This window comes from Corvus kubaryi, unplaced genomic scaffold (assembly GCF_017639235.1).
Source record: "Corvus kubaryi isolate FWS band 111438036 unplaced genomic scaffold, C.kubaryi_AGA036_p1.0 37398, whole genome shotgun sequence".
Lineage (NCBI taxonomy): Eukaryota > Metazoa > Chordata > Aves > Passeriformes > Corvidae > Corvus > Corvus kubaryi.
The window spans coordinates 9,422,708-9,440,324 of NW_024581137.1; the positions used below are offsets into that span (position 1 = coordinate 9,422,708).

The window sequence follows — 17,617 nt, forward strand, 5'->3', positions numbered from 1 at the left end:
CGTTACTGGAATTACTTTTGTTGCAGCTCTGAGGTGATTACTGTCATGCGTGGACAAAAGGTCTCTGTCTCTCAGTGTTTACTTCACAAGGAATTGTGGGTTTAGTAATAAAATGTATGGTGTTAGAAAAAGGCTTATGTCTTCTAATCTTTGCTTTTTATTTTTCTGAAGGCTGTTGTAATATTTTGTAGAGATTAATAGAATGTTTTTGTCCGGCAGTACTCTCAAAACTGCAAGAATTGCCTTTCATCTGGACAGTCTTCATATTTTCAGGCTTGCTCAAAGCCACTTGGGATAGGAGAGCTAGGGGAAGAAGGAGGCAGGGGTGTCAACTGGGTATTTGTGAATCAGCCCTAAATTCTTAGTATCATGATGGAGAGGTTTTCCATAAACAATTTAGAAAAATTTATATATTAGCTATTTTAAAATTAATCTGTGAGGTAAACCCTGCTTTTCTTGTCTGTGACAAGAAAGTAAGTTGCATATCTAGAGGAAAATTGTTGCGCTGTGTGGTGTTCTTCACTTGAACAGGGAATTCTGAAATCGAAGTGTAGATGGTAAAAGTAGCAACAGTGCCAGGGAATTTGAACAAATTACTAGGAGATGGAAAAAATCATTCATGTCCAGGAAATCAGTGGCTGATAGAGATAAGAGGCTGATTAGAAGTTCAATTGCTTCAATTCAATACAAATGAAGGCTTTATGTTATTGGTTGGCATTGTGGGAAATACAGTTATTAGGCACCTGGATGAGGTAACAGATAAGAAATAAATGTACACTGTGTATTTTCCAAAAGAGTTAATCTTAGGCAAAGGGCATTACTTCTTTGCACACTGTGCAATGACTTTCTGAACAAGCATGTAAATATAGACTGTGAGAAGGCTTTCCCTTCAGTTTGACGTGAAGACCCTAAGCCTTGCTGCTGGTGGCATGCAGGATGCTCTGATTGTTAAACCCTGTTTAAGGGTATGATTCGTCTATGAAGCATTTTATAAAGTTGATTACAAGGAATTTAACTGGATATTTTGAGACATTTTTCTTCTTGAGCTTTACTATTTAGAAGCAAGTCTGTTTATAATGACTGTAATGCATCATATATTTGTGGTTTATAATTTCCTTGGTATGTATTTGTGCTGATATCTTCCCATTTTACTGTGCTGGACTTTGTGAAGGGAAAGATAAAAGTTAAGTCTCTGCAACGTATTAATTTTCTAATTCATGGTGTGCTGTGCAGGAAACCTGTCTAGTGGTTAAAGCTGGGTCCACTTGTGTTAAAACACAAGTTAAAACCAAATTAAACTTTCTGGATTGGTTAATACAGTGTTTTCTAGTGAGGGATGTGACTCAATAGCCTGTCCTTGGACTGCCAGTAGAAGAGTGAGTGCTCAGTAGTTTCATTCCTGTTGGCTGATTGTTGTCTGTGTGTCAGGGTGATTTTTGTTGTCAGATCTGAGTCCTCATCAAGTTCAGTTTGGGTGGTACTTAACTAGTTTATTTTTCATGCTTGTGGAATGCAGCTTCTTTAAGGATGCTGCCTTATTTGAAGTGTTTGGGACAATGTGATTTCCACTTATTACTTTGGAAGAATTTCTGAATATTTGAATTTTTTGGATCAGAAAACGGAAAGTGTTCTTGAAATGCTACATTGATAGTTACAGTGAGTCTTCCAGGCTGTTAGTATTATTAGTGTATATATATATATTAGTAGTACATGTATTAGTTATATTAGTGTATATATGTTAGTTATATTACTATATATATATTATTAGTATATTTCCCCTTATACTTATTAGTATAAGAGGAAAGAATATTGCTGCTACTTGCTAGGGTCATCTGCTGCCTCTCTGGTACCTGGCTTAAAGATGTAAAAAGCAAACTTCCTACCCTAGGACGGTTCTCAGATTTTTCAGGTAGACAGTAGTGAAGTTGCAACAAGAAATCAAAAGGTAATCAAGAGGCACTTCAGGGACTTGGGATGACTGGTTAAGAAGTCAGAAGCACAAGTTTTCTCCTTTCTCTTTCCAGTTGCAAGGAATGATGAGGGAAGAAACAGGAAGAGCTGACAGATCAATACTTGGCTCTGAGCCTGGTGTCACTAACAGAATTTTTTTTTTTTTTTGATCAGGGTTTGGTTTATATGACACCAGACCTGCTTGGTGACAGACAGGGTGCACCTATCTAAAAAAGGGAAAAGTATTTTTGCAGAGGAGTTACCTAGAGGTCGCCTAGAGAGAGCTTTAAACTAGATTTGAAAAGGGAAAAGGATAAAACCAGGGGGCAGCATGCTGATGTTTGGGGGATGGTGTGCTAGTGAGGTCCTTTGATCTCACATCTCAGTGGAGGCAGGGGATGGAGATCCACGTGGCAGCAAAGGGGTCACTGATGTGTTAGAAACCATAGAATTGTCTGGTCACACAGGAATTAGGGCTTCTAGCCCAAGAAGAAGGTGGTGGGATCAAGAGCCCAGCCAAGGGCATCTATATGAATGCATGCAGCACAGGCAGCAAGCAGGCAGCCAGTCACAGGCCGCCTTCCCCAGGGCTCAGTGCTGGAGCCACTTCTGTTAAATCTCTTCATCGATGACTGAGACAAGAGGATCAAGTGCACCCTCAGTGAGTTCACAGAGGACACCAAGTTGGGGGAGAGTACTGATCTGCTGGAGTGTGGGAAGGCTCTGCAGAGGGATCCAAAGAGGCAGGACCAGTGAGCTGAGGCTCGTGGTATGAGGTTCAGCAAGGTGACATGCTGCATCCTGCACTTCAACCACAAAAACCCCAGGCAGTGCTGCAGGTTGGGGGAAGAGTGGCTGGAAACCTTCCCAGTGGAAAAGGGTGCTTTCCCATGGACCTGGGAGTGCTGTTTGACAGCTGTCTGAACGTGAGCCAGTGTGTGCCCAGGTGGCCAAGAAGGCCAATGGCATCCTGGGCTGTATCAGCAATAATGTGGCCAGCAGGACCAGAGAAGTGATGGTCCTGCTATACTCAGCACTGATGAGGCTGCACCTCGAATCCTGTGTCCAGTTCTGGGCTTCTCACAACAGGAAAGACACTGAGGGGCTGGATTGTGTCCAGAGAAGGGCAAAGGAGCTGGTGAAGGGTCTGGAGCACAAGGCTGATTAGGAGGGGCCGGGGGAGCTGTGGCTGGAGAAAAGGAGGCTCAGGGGGGACCTCATTGCCCTCTACAACTGCCTGAAAGGAGGTCATAGCCAGGTGGGGGTCAGCACCTTCTCCCATGGAATAAGCTGCAGGACAAGAGGAAATGGCCCTAAGTTGCATCAGAGGAGATGAAGATGGGATATTAGGAAAGCTTTCTTTACTGTAAGCGTTGTCATGCATTGGAATGATATGCCCAGATAGGTGGTGGAATCACTGTCTCTGGACTATTTAAAGGACCCTTAGACATGGTGATTAGGGAGATGGTTTAGTGGTGGACTTGGCAGTGCTATAATAATGGTTGGATTCATCTTGGAAGTCTTTTCTAATTGAAACAATTCTCTGACTGTAATTTTTACACTGAAATTTTGGGATTAACTTGTAGCCTAAAATTGGTTTTTAGTGAATCTCATCTTATAATGTACATTTAAATATGTGTGTGTCTCACCATTACTGCTTTCCAGGTTTGTTCCATGTGCCAATCTTCAGTGGCCAAATTTTTTATAGGAGATGGTGTTTGAAAGAGAGCAAAAATATTTATTCTCTTGTGTTTTCAACTACTCGGTGTTGCTTGAGGCTAGTATTGAAATTTCTTTCAGTTCAAATGGAAGCTTATGTATTTGTAGAAGAGAAGTATAATAGATCAAATAAATTCCATTTAAATAATCTTATCAGCAAATTCCACTGATTTGTTTTCTTGGTGGTCTTGTTAAGTAAGCGTTAAATGAATTTAATGTTGGGATCAGTACTTGCAGTGCCCTCAGCAGTCTGACACAGTTTTGCTGCAGATAATTCTGCTGAAAATTACTTAATTTTCTTAGCTTTGGTTTGATTTGATGTGGGCTAGTGCATCTTGTAATGCATTATGTTTAAGTCGTTCACAGTTGTATAAATAATAGCCTACTGAAATTAACGTTTTTCATTGTATTTTTAATGTCTTAAGGTGGTACAAATGTATTCCTTAACTTTCCTGTCAGTCATGTTTATAACTACTGTACCAGTGTACACCAGTCTAATCAAGCACGGGGAGCTGGAGTACCTCCTTCTAAATCGAAAAAGGGCCAGACACCTGGAGGCGCTCAGTTTGTTGGCTTGGAATTGTACAAACGGCTAAAAGAATTTCTGAAGAACTACTTGACAAATCTCCTTAAGGTAGGATGGGGTATGAGATCGATCTGCACTTGTAGTAACATGAACTGGGGTGAGAAAAGCTGTATCAGCAAACCTAGAGGTGTATGCAGCTACTGGAAGTAAATTGAATGATCTTAAAATGTACTTTTGTCTCCATAGCCATTAGAATGTTTTGTTGGCTTTACCTCAGACATAGATCAGTTCCTATGTTTGTACCTTTGAGCTGCTTTTCCTCTTCAAGCCAAAACAACATTCCTGTGTTTTATAGAATTAGTGTTACATGACATCTTAAGCTGTCCTGTACTTGAGCAAGAATAGCTAGACTTTACAAGCAATTAACCAGCATATTAGGAATGCCGAAAAAATGGATGCCTATCATGTTGAAAATGCCTGATGATAGCCTTTATTTTAGTTTAATAAATAAACCACTAATAGAACTGGATGTTGTCTTGCATCCATAGGGACAGGGATGTCTTCTGGAGCTTTATCTGTGCTGTGCCTTTTTTTTTTTCCCAGCCTTTTAATTTCAAAATCTCCTACTGGCTTTGTGCTTTAATAATGTAGAACTAAATGTATTGGCAGTGTGTTTCCTGTAAATACATTGCATGGTACAGATTTATTATACAGTCAATTTGTATACCCTTATGTATCTTGGTTGTACCTTAAAATTGCACTACAGTATTGGCAAACTTGTAATTTCAGGATGGTGAAGATTTGATGGATGAGAGTGTGCTGAAATTCTACACTCAACAGTGGGAAGATTATAGGTTTTCAAGCAAAGTATTGAATGGGATATGTGCCTACCTCAATCGACATTGGGTTCGTCGTGAGTGCGATGAAGGTCGTAAAGGAATATATGAAATTTATTCAGTAAGTAGCTTTTTGAAGTGAGTGATTTGTCCATTCCGTCTGCCATGTTTGCGTTATCATCCTGCAGATCACTCCTTGAATCTTGTAGGAGGTCCATAGAAGTTTTGAAGAAGTGGTCAAAGAGGCATTCTCCTTCCTTCCCCTACTCCTACCCCAGTATATTCGTAAAAATTCCAAGGGTCTAAGCCTGTGAGATGTTCAGTCTGCCTTGTACGTTTTGGGACTTCCAGTAGTAGATTGTTGAGGGTTGTCTGTTTCTGAATATTTACTGCTTATAGTGTTATCTGTGTGCCTCAGCATGGCCTTGTCATCCCACTTAGAATTCAGCCAAGCATTTCAATCACCAAATGAAGAAGGAAATAGTATTTTTTTTCTGATGACTTTTATACATCTCTACAAATTTGTTAGCGGCCAAGCTGCTAAGATTCAGACAACATTTGGTTTTTAGTGTAATTTATTTTGGTACAGTTCTGAAAGATTGATATGTGATCTTGATAATTTTTTTTTTAATGTAAAGTAATATAAATAAGAGTAGAACTTAACAGAGCTTCTGTATCTCAGATAACTAAAAGGGTTTTTTTAAAATAAATGGTAATTACTGTCCTTACTGGTGAAGCATTAGGAAAGTGCTGTGCTATTCTCCTGCTTCACTAAAATAACTTTGCATATGGTAGAAAAACAGTTGGTATCCTTACTTCCCTTCCTCTTCACTTTACTAGCCTAATGCTATAAGGGACTGTGTCAGCTTGGAAACTGCCAACAAAAAAGCTGTATGTTCTCAAAGTAACTCAAAGGGGGTTTTGTTAGTTTCCAGAGTTGGCAGTGGATCCTCTGGTAGAAAAAGGAACAACTTAGTAAAGTTAGTAGTAAAGCAGGTTGTAATTTTAGTGTGAGACAATCTCATTGCTTGAGAAATGTGTGTGCCAAAATATAATTTTGAAAGTTCTAATTAGTTGGCATACTACATCAGCTTTCCTTAAATAGGGAGTTACCCTGCATGTATATGTGTATATGTAAATATTTTCTTTATTCCATCTTTCTTCTCCTTTCTTTTGCTTCTAGCTTGCCTTGGTGACCTGGAGAGACTGCTTATTCAGGCCATTAAATAAGCAGGTATATACATAAATATATTAAAACTATAGTGTTATTTTATAGGGTTCATTTCATATATCGTTAGTAACTGCTTCAAGGAGTTTGCGGAGGGGGGAGCTGGGGGGCGGGGGGTGAACACAGACCCAGAAAACAAAATTGAGCCCTCTACTTCTCCTTTGTGATATTAAAAAAAAAAAAAAAAAGTATTTGAAGGAATAGGCCTTTGTGTGTGTGATTGAACCTTGATACCAAGACTCTTCTGTTATCTCTCTGCTGAGAGGACACTTGGCTTCTTATTTTTTTTAGAAAGCTAAGGGGACTCAAATGAAGTAGCAAGTTCAGTGGTTTCTAAGCTAGGCAGGAGTACAGGCTGATGGCAGTCATGTCTTAAGGTTTGGGAGTTGAGATTGGGTGAGAGCAGAGAGTGACTGGCTGGTATTTTGGTCTCTCCTAATGTTGCTGTGAATTGTTACATATATGCTGATGCCTGGGAGATTCAGGTCAGCCAAATGTTTAAAATTAGTGAATCAGCACAATATAAAACAAGACATTCCATCACAATTTTTAGGTACATGTATGTGGATTTCGCTTGTTACCAGTACTTCCTAATGAAGTAGTTGCAGCAGATTATTTGTCCCAAGAACAGGTGGCTAGCTCAGCTCTTGCTACAAAGTTTTTTTGTATTTCAGGTATAAAACAAAGAGAAGCTTGGCTCAGAAGATGTTTTTTTGAAATTAAAGAAAAAAAAAAATACCATTCACTGTAATACCCATATACACCTTGCCACTAATCAGACTGTAACTATGTTGTATAACTTAAAGGTGTATCATTCTCTGTAGGAACTTTATATGTTCAGAGCTCCGTAAATGTTGCTCTCAAGGGGCCTGACTTTTCTTGAATATAGAAATACACTCCTAATTTAGTATGGTGCTTGATCTACCAGCTGCTTTCTCTGTGCTTGACTTAACTTTTAATCCCTGTTTCCTAAGGTAACAAATGCAGTGTTGAAATTGATTGAAAAGGAAAGAAATGGTGAAACTATCAATACAAGGCTGATCAGTGGAGTTGTACAATCCTATGGTAAATGTGATTTCTTTAAGATTCTATTACTTTCTTAAAAATAAATAAATTTGTGTACCCTATCAGAGCCCAGAAGTAACATCCCACCTCCTCGGATGTCCAGTAAATATTTTTTTTACAGTAACATGAATGCAGTTATGTATTGTTTAACTTCATATTTGAACTGACACTTGATACAATTACAGTTGATTATACCATGTTTGTAAAACTTGAGAGTGCAACTGATAGACAAGAGTGTTCATTGTTTACAAATCGGTTATTAAGGACCTAAATCTGGAAGTGGGGAAGGCTGGTAGTTTACAAAGCGGAGTGGGGTATTTTTTTCCATTTTGCATAATACTGAGAGCATTGCCATCCAAATTACTGACCAGTTTCATTAATAAAACCAGACACAGCATATAATCTGGAACTCTTAAGAGGGAAAAATGAAAGGAGAATCTGAACTAGTTTATGAGATGGTGAAGTTCTCCAAATCCTATAATACATTTAAGAAATGTATCTAAAAGTGTAGTTTACATTAGTAGTGTCTTGTACTGATAAATTTTTAAGTGCAAAATCAATGTACATTTTTAAAAGTGGTGATGATACAGTCCCAGTTGATTGCTTTCATCTAAGTTAGAAGGAGTGTACTTGTTTATTTGCAGGATACCACTTCATAAAAAACAATTTTGTCATTTCTTGGTCTTTTTTGTTTGGTTGTGGTTTTTTCCTGTAGTGGAGCTGGGGCTGAATGAAGATGATGCATTTGCAAAAGGACCTACACTAACTGTCTATAAAGAATCCTTTGAATCTCAGTTTCTTGCTGACACAGAGAGATTTTATACACGAGAAAGTACTGAATTCTTGCAACAGAACCCAGTCACAGAGTACATGAAGAAGGTAAATTAGCTAATCTGCTTTGTGATTTTTGTTTTTCTGGATACAGATATTTTTTAGAGGTAAAGGAATATGAATTCTAGGCTTTTATTATCAGTTTCTTAAAATGATGGTTATTTTACAGAAACAGCTAGCTGTTTTTCCCTGTAGTAATTTGCTTCTGTGTTTATCTGGTCTGAAGTTTGTCTCCTTACTGCATTTCAGTGAGTACAGTGGAAGTTTGAAACTTTCTAAACAGGCAAAACAGAAGATTAAGTTAAAATAAATTCAGATTTTGTTAGACTTCAAGAATTACTGTTTTAGTGTCTGCTTTAATCCCACAAGTTTACCATTCCTGTACAAGGAACAGTGTGTCAACACATTTATTGAAATACCTTCCTGAGCAAGCTGTCTAAGGAAATACATAATTAATTAGCTTTAAAATATTCTGAGAGAATTAGTGTTGTGAACGCCTACACAGTACCTCTGATCAACAGAGGTCAGATTTAAATTCTTAACTAGTCTCTCGTTTTGGGGATGCCAGACAGAGCAACTAAGGCAAGCAGGATAAACATTGACTATTTCTAGCCTGGTTACTGGGTCAGTTTTACTGACCCAGTAATAGGTCATCTTCCATCTTGGACAAGTGCTGCTTTATATATTTTTTCTCAGCACATTTCTTCACTTTCTGAATTGCTGCTTGTTTATTCCCTTTCAGCTTAGTTAAAAAATAAGAGGGCTTTTTGACTATGTAATATGCAGATACACATCCCTTCCTGCAGTATTCTTTGTGTAATGCTTTTTACCATGGAACACATCCTTTCTTAACCCTTGTCATTAAAGTCAATGAATTACCCAAAAAGAAAAAGTGGGAGGGGAAGTCCTAGAAATAACACAGTAAAAGGAATTGTGCCTTTTAGTAGTTTCCCAATAATTACCAGACCAACCTATGTTTACTTTTCTGTTGTTGAATTAATTATTTTTGCTACTTCCCTTTCAAGTTCTTGTTTTAACTTTGATCCTAATACATGTATAAAGAAGAGAGAGTAAGGAAATTTCAGTCATTCAGAACCTGAATGACTGGCTCATCCAGACTTCCTTGGTACAGGACAGTAAAAAGCTCTCTGAAGGTCATTGCTATTTCAAGAACTAGAGACTACTGGCAAGTAGAAATAACTTATTAGTACCCCCAAACAATCCTCAAGGCTTCAGAAATCCACAAAACAGCAAATTGCTTTGCTTGAAGCTGATGTTGAAGATCAAAGCACGTACAAAGTTAGCAGACAGCAGGGAAAATGTTCAGCAAGAAAGTGTGTAGCCTTATGTCTCTGCTCAGATTAAGATATTAGAGATGTGTACAAGCCATTTGGGGACTCCTGGCATCTCCTTACAGACTAGTGGCTATAAGATCTTACAAGTAATCTGTTGGAAGCATGAACTGTGAACAGAGTAACCTGCTGTTTGTATGCTTACTTGACGTTCTCACTGGAGCACTGTACTTTATGTTCTGTCTTGCGATAAATAGCATTGCCAAATAAAAAGAAACCTTGGAGTACCCTAGTGCACACCAGCATAGCATCACTGTTACCATGTTACAGTAGAATTGTGGTAGTGTCTTGTAAAATACTCAATGAAATCTGTACTAGAACTAGGATTTGTGTATGTAGTTATATAGGCGGACTTACTGAGTTTAGAAGGATTGTGAATTTTTCTTCTCAGGCCAGAATTCATGAGTAAAGCTGGCATAGCCTGATGTGCTGTAGGGAAAAAAGGTCAGTATTTCTTAAGACTGTCCCTTGAAATATAGTCTCAAACTGAACTTTTGATATTTATAGTTGAAACAAGTGAAGATACTGTGGTGTGAACTAATTCTTTTTCCCTTGTTTCTGAAATGTGACTTTTAAAGGAAAATAAAGTTGTAAGAACACAAAAAAAAAGTGAGAGTATAAGGAAACATGGCGTCAGAGTAAATATTTCTTTTCATACAAGAGCTCACAGTAAGAGTTAACTGTTAGCATTAAAAGCAAGGTCTAAGGATATTTTAAGAAGCAGCATTAGAAGCGGCAGAATTTTCTGAACTACAGAAATACAGAATTGGTTAAATATAGGATAAACAGTCCTGCCCGTCTTGATGCCAGTTTCCAATGTTCATAAGAAAGATTTGCTGCTATTTGCTGTCAGTAAGGAAGTTGGTTGTTGTTCCTTACTGGTAAGAAACTGGCAAGTACTCTGGAGCTGGAGCTTATATCCCTTCTCAACCTACTGATTTCATTTCCTATATTTTTATCAGTACTGGTTTAGCTCTAGGAGACAGTAATCCAGGACCGTTTCACAAGAGCTAAGTGCAAAATCATTACAGAATGAGTGAAGCTAACAGTGGCTGAGATGATTTAAAGCTGTCTACGTATGATGCAGTGCACTTGCAGTGTAACTCTTCCCTTTTTATTGTCCAGAATATGATCTTTCATGCTTACTTGATATTCTGGCATATTAGGAAAACAAATTAACCTAATTTCATTTTCTTGGTGACGTTGTTAATTTAAATAATTTGGTCTGATAAGAGGACATACACACTTTATCCCTAATAATGTGCTGCAGTTACAAATGATTTGTAATGCGAATCCTTAACACTTTTGCTAACAAAATTGAGGTAATTGTTACATAAACAATTTCCATTTTACATTTTGGCATAAGTTCTATTCTTTGAGTGACATTTAGAATTTTAGTTTGCCAGGGAGAAACGCATATGTAGCATTTCATATGCCAAATTAAATGCTAGTATAATTTAAATGATTGTAGTTTATTGGAAAGCTTTTCTGTGTAAGAATGTAAATGAGAATATTAAAATAAATTTGTCATGGGCATAGTGTTAAATTGCAGTTTCCTGCCTTTTAGTTTTGTGGAGCCATGAAATACATTCATGTTTGTCTTAAATGAAACTAGTCTGTAGCTGGAGAGCTTGCTGATTCTAAAACTGCCAGCATTTCATGTCAGCAGCTTTCTCTTTTTCTGACAGCAGATTTCCATCTGTAAACTTCTTATTCAGAAGCAACAGGAAAACAGTCTTGCTGTGAATCTCCCCCACCGTTTAAACAGTATATAATATTTTCATCAACTTAAACATCAATTCCCAATGTATATTATGATTCCCAGAAAAAATAACTGCTTAGGTAGGTGGTCCATAACACCAAACTAGAGAGGCTTGTTTGTTGTTGTTTTCTAGAATTTACTGAACAGTCATCTGTTTTCTGTAAGATTCACGTTCTGCCTTCCCTGCAGGTTTCATGTTTATCTCTGTGTTTCTGTAGGCCGAAGCTCGCCTTCTTGAGGAGCAGCGTAGAGTTCAGGTGTATCTTCATGAGAGCACACAAGATGAGTTAGCACGAAAGTGTGAGCAAGTACTTATTGAAAAACACCTGGAGATATTTCATACAGAGTTTCAGAATTTGTTGGATGCTGACAAAAATGAAGGTAAGGAGGTTCAAACACTGGCATTAGGCTTAGAGCTCTCCTCCTTGATGATCTGTGAATGTAAAAGCTTCTGCTAGCTAAATGTCATTTGTTCAGGAATTAGATTAAGAGAGAAGATAATCACTAAACTGATGGACAAGCAGGTTTTGATGAAATTAGGATAGCTGGTAATACTGCTTCAAGGACCCTACCCCAATCCCTGCTATTAAGGCAGAACAGCACTAGTTTGATTTCTCTTAATGTGGCTGAGAGAGTTTCAAGAGCACTTGAGCCACCCTTCCAGCAGAAGCTGAAGCTTGTGGGAGAGATGGGAGGTGAAAAACAGACCAGTACTCTTTCCAGCTATTTCAGTTTAATCCATGGATCTTCTTGAGTCAGCATTGAGAATTTTAAAATCCAAAGTATTTAGAAGTGTGTATAGGAAATGTTAAAAGAGGAATGCAAGCAAGTAAGTAGCTTTTAAAATAGAGTATATAAAATATGTAATACTGCATATAGAGCACAAGGAAAGGGTGGAAAAAGGGTGGAAATTATTAATTGATGAGTTAATTTTAGCTGTGAAAATGATTCTTAAGTGTTGCTAATGGATCAAGTTTATATTGTCATAGAGAATACGTGGAATAAAGACTTCTTCAGCACTTCCTCTAAAATAAGTGAAGATTATCAGAGTTTAGGTATCTTTTAAGGAATTGTCAGTTGTGTTGATTTGTATGAGTTTCTTCAGGAGTTAATACAGAGCACAAAATAACAGCCAGAACTAATTCCTGTGGATCATACAGGTGATAAGGATGAATGATGATTCTGATTTCCCAGTTGGGGAATTAATTAAATCTGCATTTCAAGTTAGAGTAAGGCTGTATAGCTGAAATACTGCTCTTAAGAAAGTGGCAGAATGTAAGAGATGCTGTGGTTAAGTTACTAATGATGCTACTGTTTATTTGAGAGTTTTAAGTTGTAACTATGACTCTGTCTCATTGTAGATCAGTCTTAAAATAGAAACTATGAATTATTACTGTAATAGTCATGTTGATAACTAAGAGATGCTTCAGAATAAAAAAGGGCAATTCAGCGTGATTAGTAGGTCAGAAGTTAGCTGATTCAAATGTAAATAATCTGTACTAGTCCTTGAGTCAGATGTTGTTTATGTTTGTAAATATTTACTCCGTAATTGGAAGAGATTTTGATGGGTGTTGATTTGTGAAATGACTTTTTAAATAGTTCTGGAAATTGAAATAGCAATAGAACAAACAAAGTTTTTTCTGGACTCAGGACGCCTTTGCAGACTTTCTTTTTTTCCTTCTACTTTATCAAGCTCATGGGTTATGTCAGCCCTTAGTACCATAGTGATGGAATTCCATGAGTTTGTCAGGGTAAAAAAGAAAAGATGTGTCTTGTGTCTTGGGCACTGTCTAGTTACGTATGGGTTTACTTTCATGTGGGTTATTTCTAAGATTAACTGGACTTTTTTTAAAACGCTTGATTTTTTTTTCTTCTTTTTCAAAATATTTTCTCTTCTGTTATTGGGCTTCACTTACGGAAATTGTAGCAGTTCCCTTGCCCTTTTTAAGATCCATGAAATTTCAAGACTAGAAAATTTATTTGGAATAATAGTCTGATAATTCACTCTTTAATCACTGTAATCAGTTCATTCTCAAATTTGCGATATAATAACACAGCCTTTGGTAGACTAACCTAAACTTACAATAAAAGGTTGCTCTTGATTAAAATACTTACTGCTTTGCTCTTGAAAGTACAGTGGTTTTGAGGTCCTCCCATGCACACTATGTTTGAGCATACGGTATTACAGGCTGCTCCTGTTGGTGTTCTGTAACTGTTTAATCACATCGTGCAACTAATGTATAAGCTGGTTATAAAAGTTGTGGGACACATTCCTCATGTGTTGCCTACTCACATCAGTTTGATACATGTAGGAAACAATTCGGTTTACTAGGAGAAGGTTGTAATGATGTAGGTGGAGTTACCATGCAAATCTTCCATGAAACTTTGTAGCATCTTTTCCTTATTTCACCTAACACAGACATCCTCATAGACCAACCAACCTGTGAACCCTTGTTTGTGGGTAAATCTAGCAGCAGCTTATTGTATCTATGTATGGCATTATTTCCCTACCTTTTTTCTAAAGTTCTGTAGGGTATTCTTCTATTCTTATAAAAGTTAACATCAGGTTGCAATTGTGGTTTTCATAGAGAGAAAAAAAGTTTCATTTTCGGATCTGCAAGTTTAAGATTGACAAAGTTTTAAGGAGAGGAAAGTGTTACACAGAAACCTAACTGAACTGAAATGTCTTCCCTTCAGTATTAGAAGTCATCAAACTCTGTGTGTTGTATTTCAGAGTTAGGTAGAGCACCAGCTCATTGATTGCTCTGTTTTGTTTAATCTGATAATCCTCTGGTGGTAATAAATTGCTCACAAGCCCTTCAGAGAAGTCCTTGCACTTCAGAAGAGTTAAATGCATCTGTCAGCCTTAAGATGGGTTCCACAAGGTAAAATATCCTCCTTAGTTTACAGTAAATAATCTGATTGTTTACTGTTTCACTGGAGTGCCTGTTCAGTGAGGGCAAGATTGCAAGAGGTGACTGGTACGTTTGTGTACCTGGTTTATGGCCAATTCAAAGTTTGCTCTTTTTTTAAAGAGTTCTGCACTCAGAAAATACAAAGCCTCTATCCTGTTGAAACTAAATAATAAAAACCAAAACCCTCTTCAGTATTAGACTTTCCAAAACTGCTAATTGATGTGGAAAGTTTTGGCTGAAAAATGATGAGATTTAGCCTTAAGATATGTGAAATGACATGCAGTTTATTTTTACCTTCATTTGTTCTATTGTAATGCTTTTCAGAACCTCTTTTTTCTTACAGATACAGTTATTTCTGCTGGTAATCGGTTACTTAAACTTCTTTTTTTTAAGATATGTCTTTTACTGACAATAAAAGACATATTGAAGGAAATTTGATTTATAATGTTTCAATTTATCTGCTAAAGTCATACCAATACATAACATTTTGCCTTAAATTTCCAACTGTTAGCATTGATGCTGCCCAAAGTAAAAGTGTTTATATGCAAAGGGCTACAAGTAGTGTTAGATCTCTGAGAACTGTCCTGTTAAGAATACAATTTAAAGGACAGGGGTCAGCTGGAAAATGTAGTACTTGTAGCACAGCCAGCAATAATATTAATAACAATCTCGAATTCATGGCAGCACTTCAAAATGTTATTTAAATAAGGGAGGTTTAACACCATTTTTAATTCATTGCTGTGAAAACTAAAAATCAGAAGTAGATTTTCTACCATTCAAATGGTGACTTTTTTATAATTGAGATTTGTTGCATTGTGAAGGTAAGAAACAGATCTCAGTATAACAAATTGTTTTCTCTTTAACTAGTGTTAGCTTTCCAGGTGAGTGCAAAGGTTGCTGTACTGTATAATTGTTTACTGTCATTTTTTCTGGCTTTTTGCAGGAACAATTGCATGTGGTTTTTTGTTGACAATGGATGTTTAGCTCCTATTGACAACTTGTAAATGAGAAATTTAAGTAATAGCCAGTACAGATGGGAGATGCTAGCTTTCCTTTTTTTGTCTTTTACAGACTTGGGTCGCATGTATAACCTTGTATCTCGAATCCAGGATGGCCTTGGAGAGCTGAAAAAACTTTTGGAAACCCACATTCATAATCAGGGTCTAGCTGCAATTGAGAAATGTGGAGAAGCTGCACTAAATGCAAGTATCCCCTCAAAACAAGTCTGTGTGTGGTTGCTGACACTTCTACATTAGGGGACAATGAATGCTTCCTGATAAAACTTCCAGTTTGCTTGTTTTCCCTCTCACTAATTTAATTTGGAAGGACTAGGCGATTCTCAAATGTTGACAGTAGGCTTAAAATAAAACCTAGATCACTTTCTTACTGTTCTTTGAATTCTGAGGGGTTTTAGGGGTGTTTTTTTGGTTTTCTTTGGTTTGGGGCAGGGGGGAATTGTGTGGGGGTTTTTGTTTTGTTTGGGGGGAAGAGTGAGTTTCCTTCTGAGTTTTTGCTCTCTGTCAGGATGTCATGCTGCTTGGAAAGCTGGCTGTGCAAATACAACACCCAGCACTTACAATACAAATACACCTAACAGTCCACTGTTTCAAGAAGCATTATCTCCAGTCAACTGTATTTTATTTCATCATCTTAAGGAATTCTGACTTAGATGGGACTAGAGAAAGTTTCTGTTGGTTTGAGTTTTTTGATAATGTCTTTTTTCTGTGTGGAAAAGCATGAGAAATAGAAGAAGAAGAAGGAACTGAAATGGTTGGAAAGGTCACAATATAAGAGGAGGTCAGGTCTTTGGAAAGGCTACTTTTTCAATTTTTATCCCATAACTGTAATTTCAAACCTAGTTTTGTATTGATCAGGGTTGCATCTTGGCAGCATGAAGGTGTTAAAATCCTTTGCTGGCCTTCTTCTCTGTAGACAATATGATGTTTTCCAGGGGGAAAAAAAGAATTAAACACTGCACAAAGCACAAAGCAAGATCAGGGTAGAATATAGATTCTGGTAAATTTTATTTAAAGTGGAATTCAAGAAGCGCTTGGACAATGTTCTCAGGCACTGTCACTGATGAATACATCATCAGCATGATTCTTAGGGTGGTCCTGTTCAGGGTCAGGGGTTGGACTTTGATGATCCTTGTTGGTCCCTTCCAACTCAGGATACTCTATGATTCTATGATTAATTTCAATTTTTGACAAAGTTCATTTTAACCTGTTGCTGTCCTGAGAAATTCTTGATATAGCTTCATACTGAAGCAGTAATCTGTATTGAAGGATGCTGTTCACTTCTATTGTTTTAAGTGCGTAACTTTTTAGCAGTGTTGATCTTTTATGAATCATAAAGTAATCATGAAGCAAGTTCAGGCATCTTCAGCTTCATTTGCAGATGTCACCTTACATTTTGAAATCAGATCTGCTCCATGCTTGACACATCCCCCTAGTGGTCGTCACTCTTGAGGTTTTTTTCTGTTTAGGCCTTGAAGAATTTACCAGAAAAAAATGAAAGCTCTTTCTCCAGGTATTATTTCATCTTTCAGACACGGGAGGCCCAGAATTTGTATGTATTAGTTCTTTTGTGTCCAGCCATTTACAGAACTCTTCCTGCCTCTGACACTTTTTCTTGTTTCCTCATCTTTCTTTTTTGTTCCTTTTCTTATTCCACACATTTGTTCTTCATTTTTATAGCAGTATCTCTGGTTGTTTCCCTTGGGAACCATCCTGCCTTTTCTTCTGGTATCCCTCACACCACTGTATTGCTGTTCATCGTTGCCTTGTTAGCCCTCTGTCACACTTAGGTAGGGTTGATTCTGCCCAACTTCATTTACCTGTACCATGTCTAAACAGACAATCAGCTGAACAAATGCTTCTCAGTTTCTCTGTAGTCAGTGCAAAGAAATAGTCATACCAGCCTGACTCATCTCACCTATTTTAGATTTTTACTGCAGAAGGAGTTGCACTCTAGTCTCTGTTTACTGTATTAACAAGACTGCTCTTCAGTGAGATTTGCTGCTTTTTATGCCTTTGGTTTGGTTTTTTTTTAGTCTTTGTAATCAGTACTTTTCTGAATGTCTTTCAAATCCGCTTGCATTCCTTATCTCAGAAGTTCTCAATAATCTCAGTTCTTTATCTTAAGCATGGCATTAGATTGGTGGTCCATGTCGTCTATGTCTGTCTTCAGTGCAACAGGAAATGTTTTTCAGGATCCTCATAAAACCCTGCCCGTATTCCACCATGTCTTGCCAACAAGACCTTATGATCTCCGAGTTGAAGACTTCCAGCCTTTTTTAGTCTGTTGTGTAGTAGCTGTCCTGTGTGCCTGATGATTGACTTGCCCATCATTGTCCCTACACTCACTCCACTCCATCTTTATTCAGAAACAAAGATCAGTAACTGCACATAGAACTCAGTATGAGTGCAATAAA

General features: G+C 37.5%; 1 protein-coding gene across 2 annotated transcripts in view; it reads left to right on the forward strand.

Annotated features, from left to right (window-relative positions):
- The window catches only part of CUL1 (cullin 1), a 53,374-nt gene that overhangs the window by 24,519 nt on the left and 11,238 nt on the right, over nt 1-17,617 (forward strand). For both annotated transcript variants that reach the window (XM_042044580.1, XM_042044579.1), the window contains exons 3-9: nt 4,129-4,303; nt 4,985-5,152; nt 6,215-6,265; nt 7,234-7,324; nt 8,040-8,203; nt 11,488-11,650; nt 15,256-15,386. In XM_042044580.1, the coding sequence (XP_041900514.1) occupies nt 4,129-4,303; nt 4,985-5,152; nt 6,215-6,265; nt 7,234-7,324; nt 8,040-8,203; nt 11,488-11,650; nt 15,256-15,386 (943 nt within the window). The remainder of the gene's footprint in view (nt 1-4,128; nt 4,304-4,984; nt 5,153-6,214; nt 6,266-7,233; nt 7,325-8,039; nt 8,204-11,487; nt 11,651-15,255; nt 15,387-17,617) is intronic.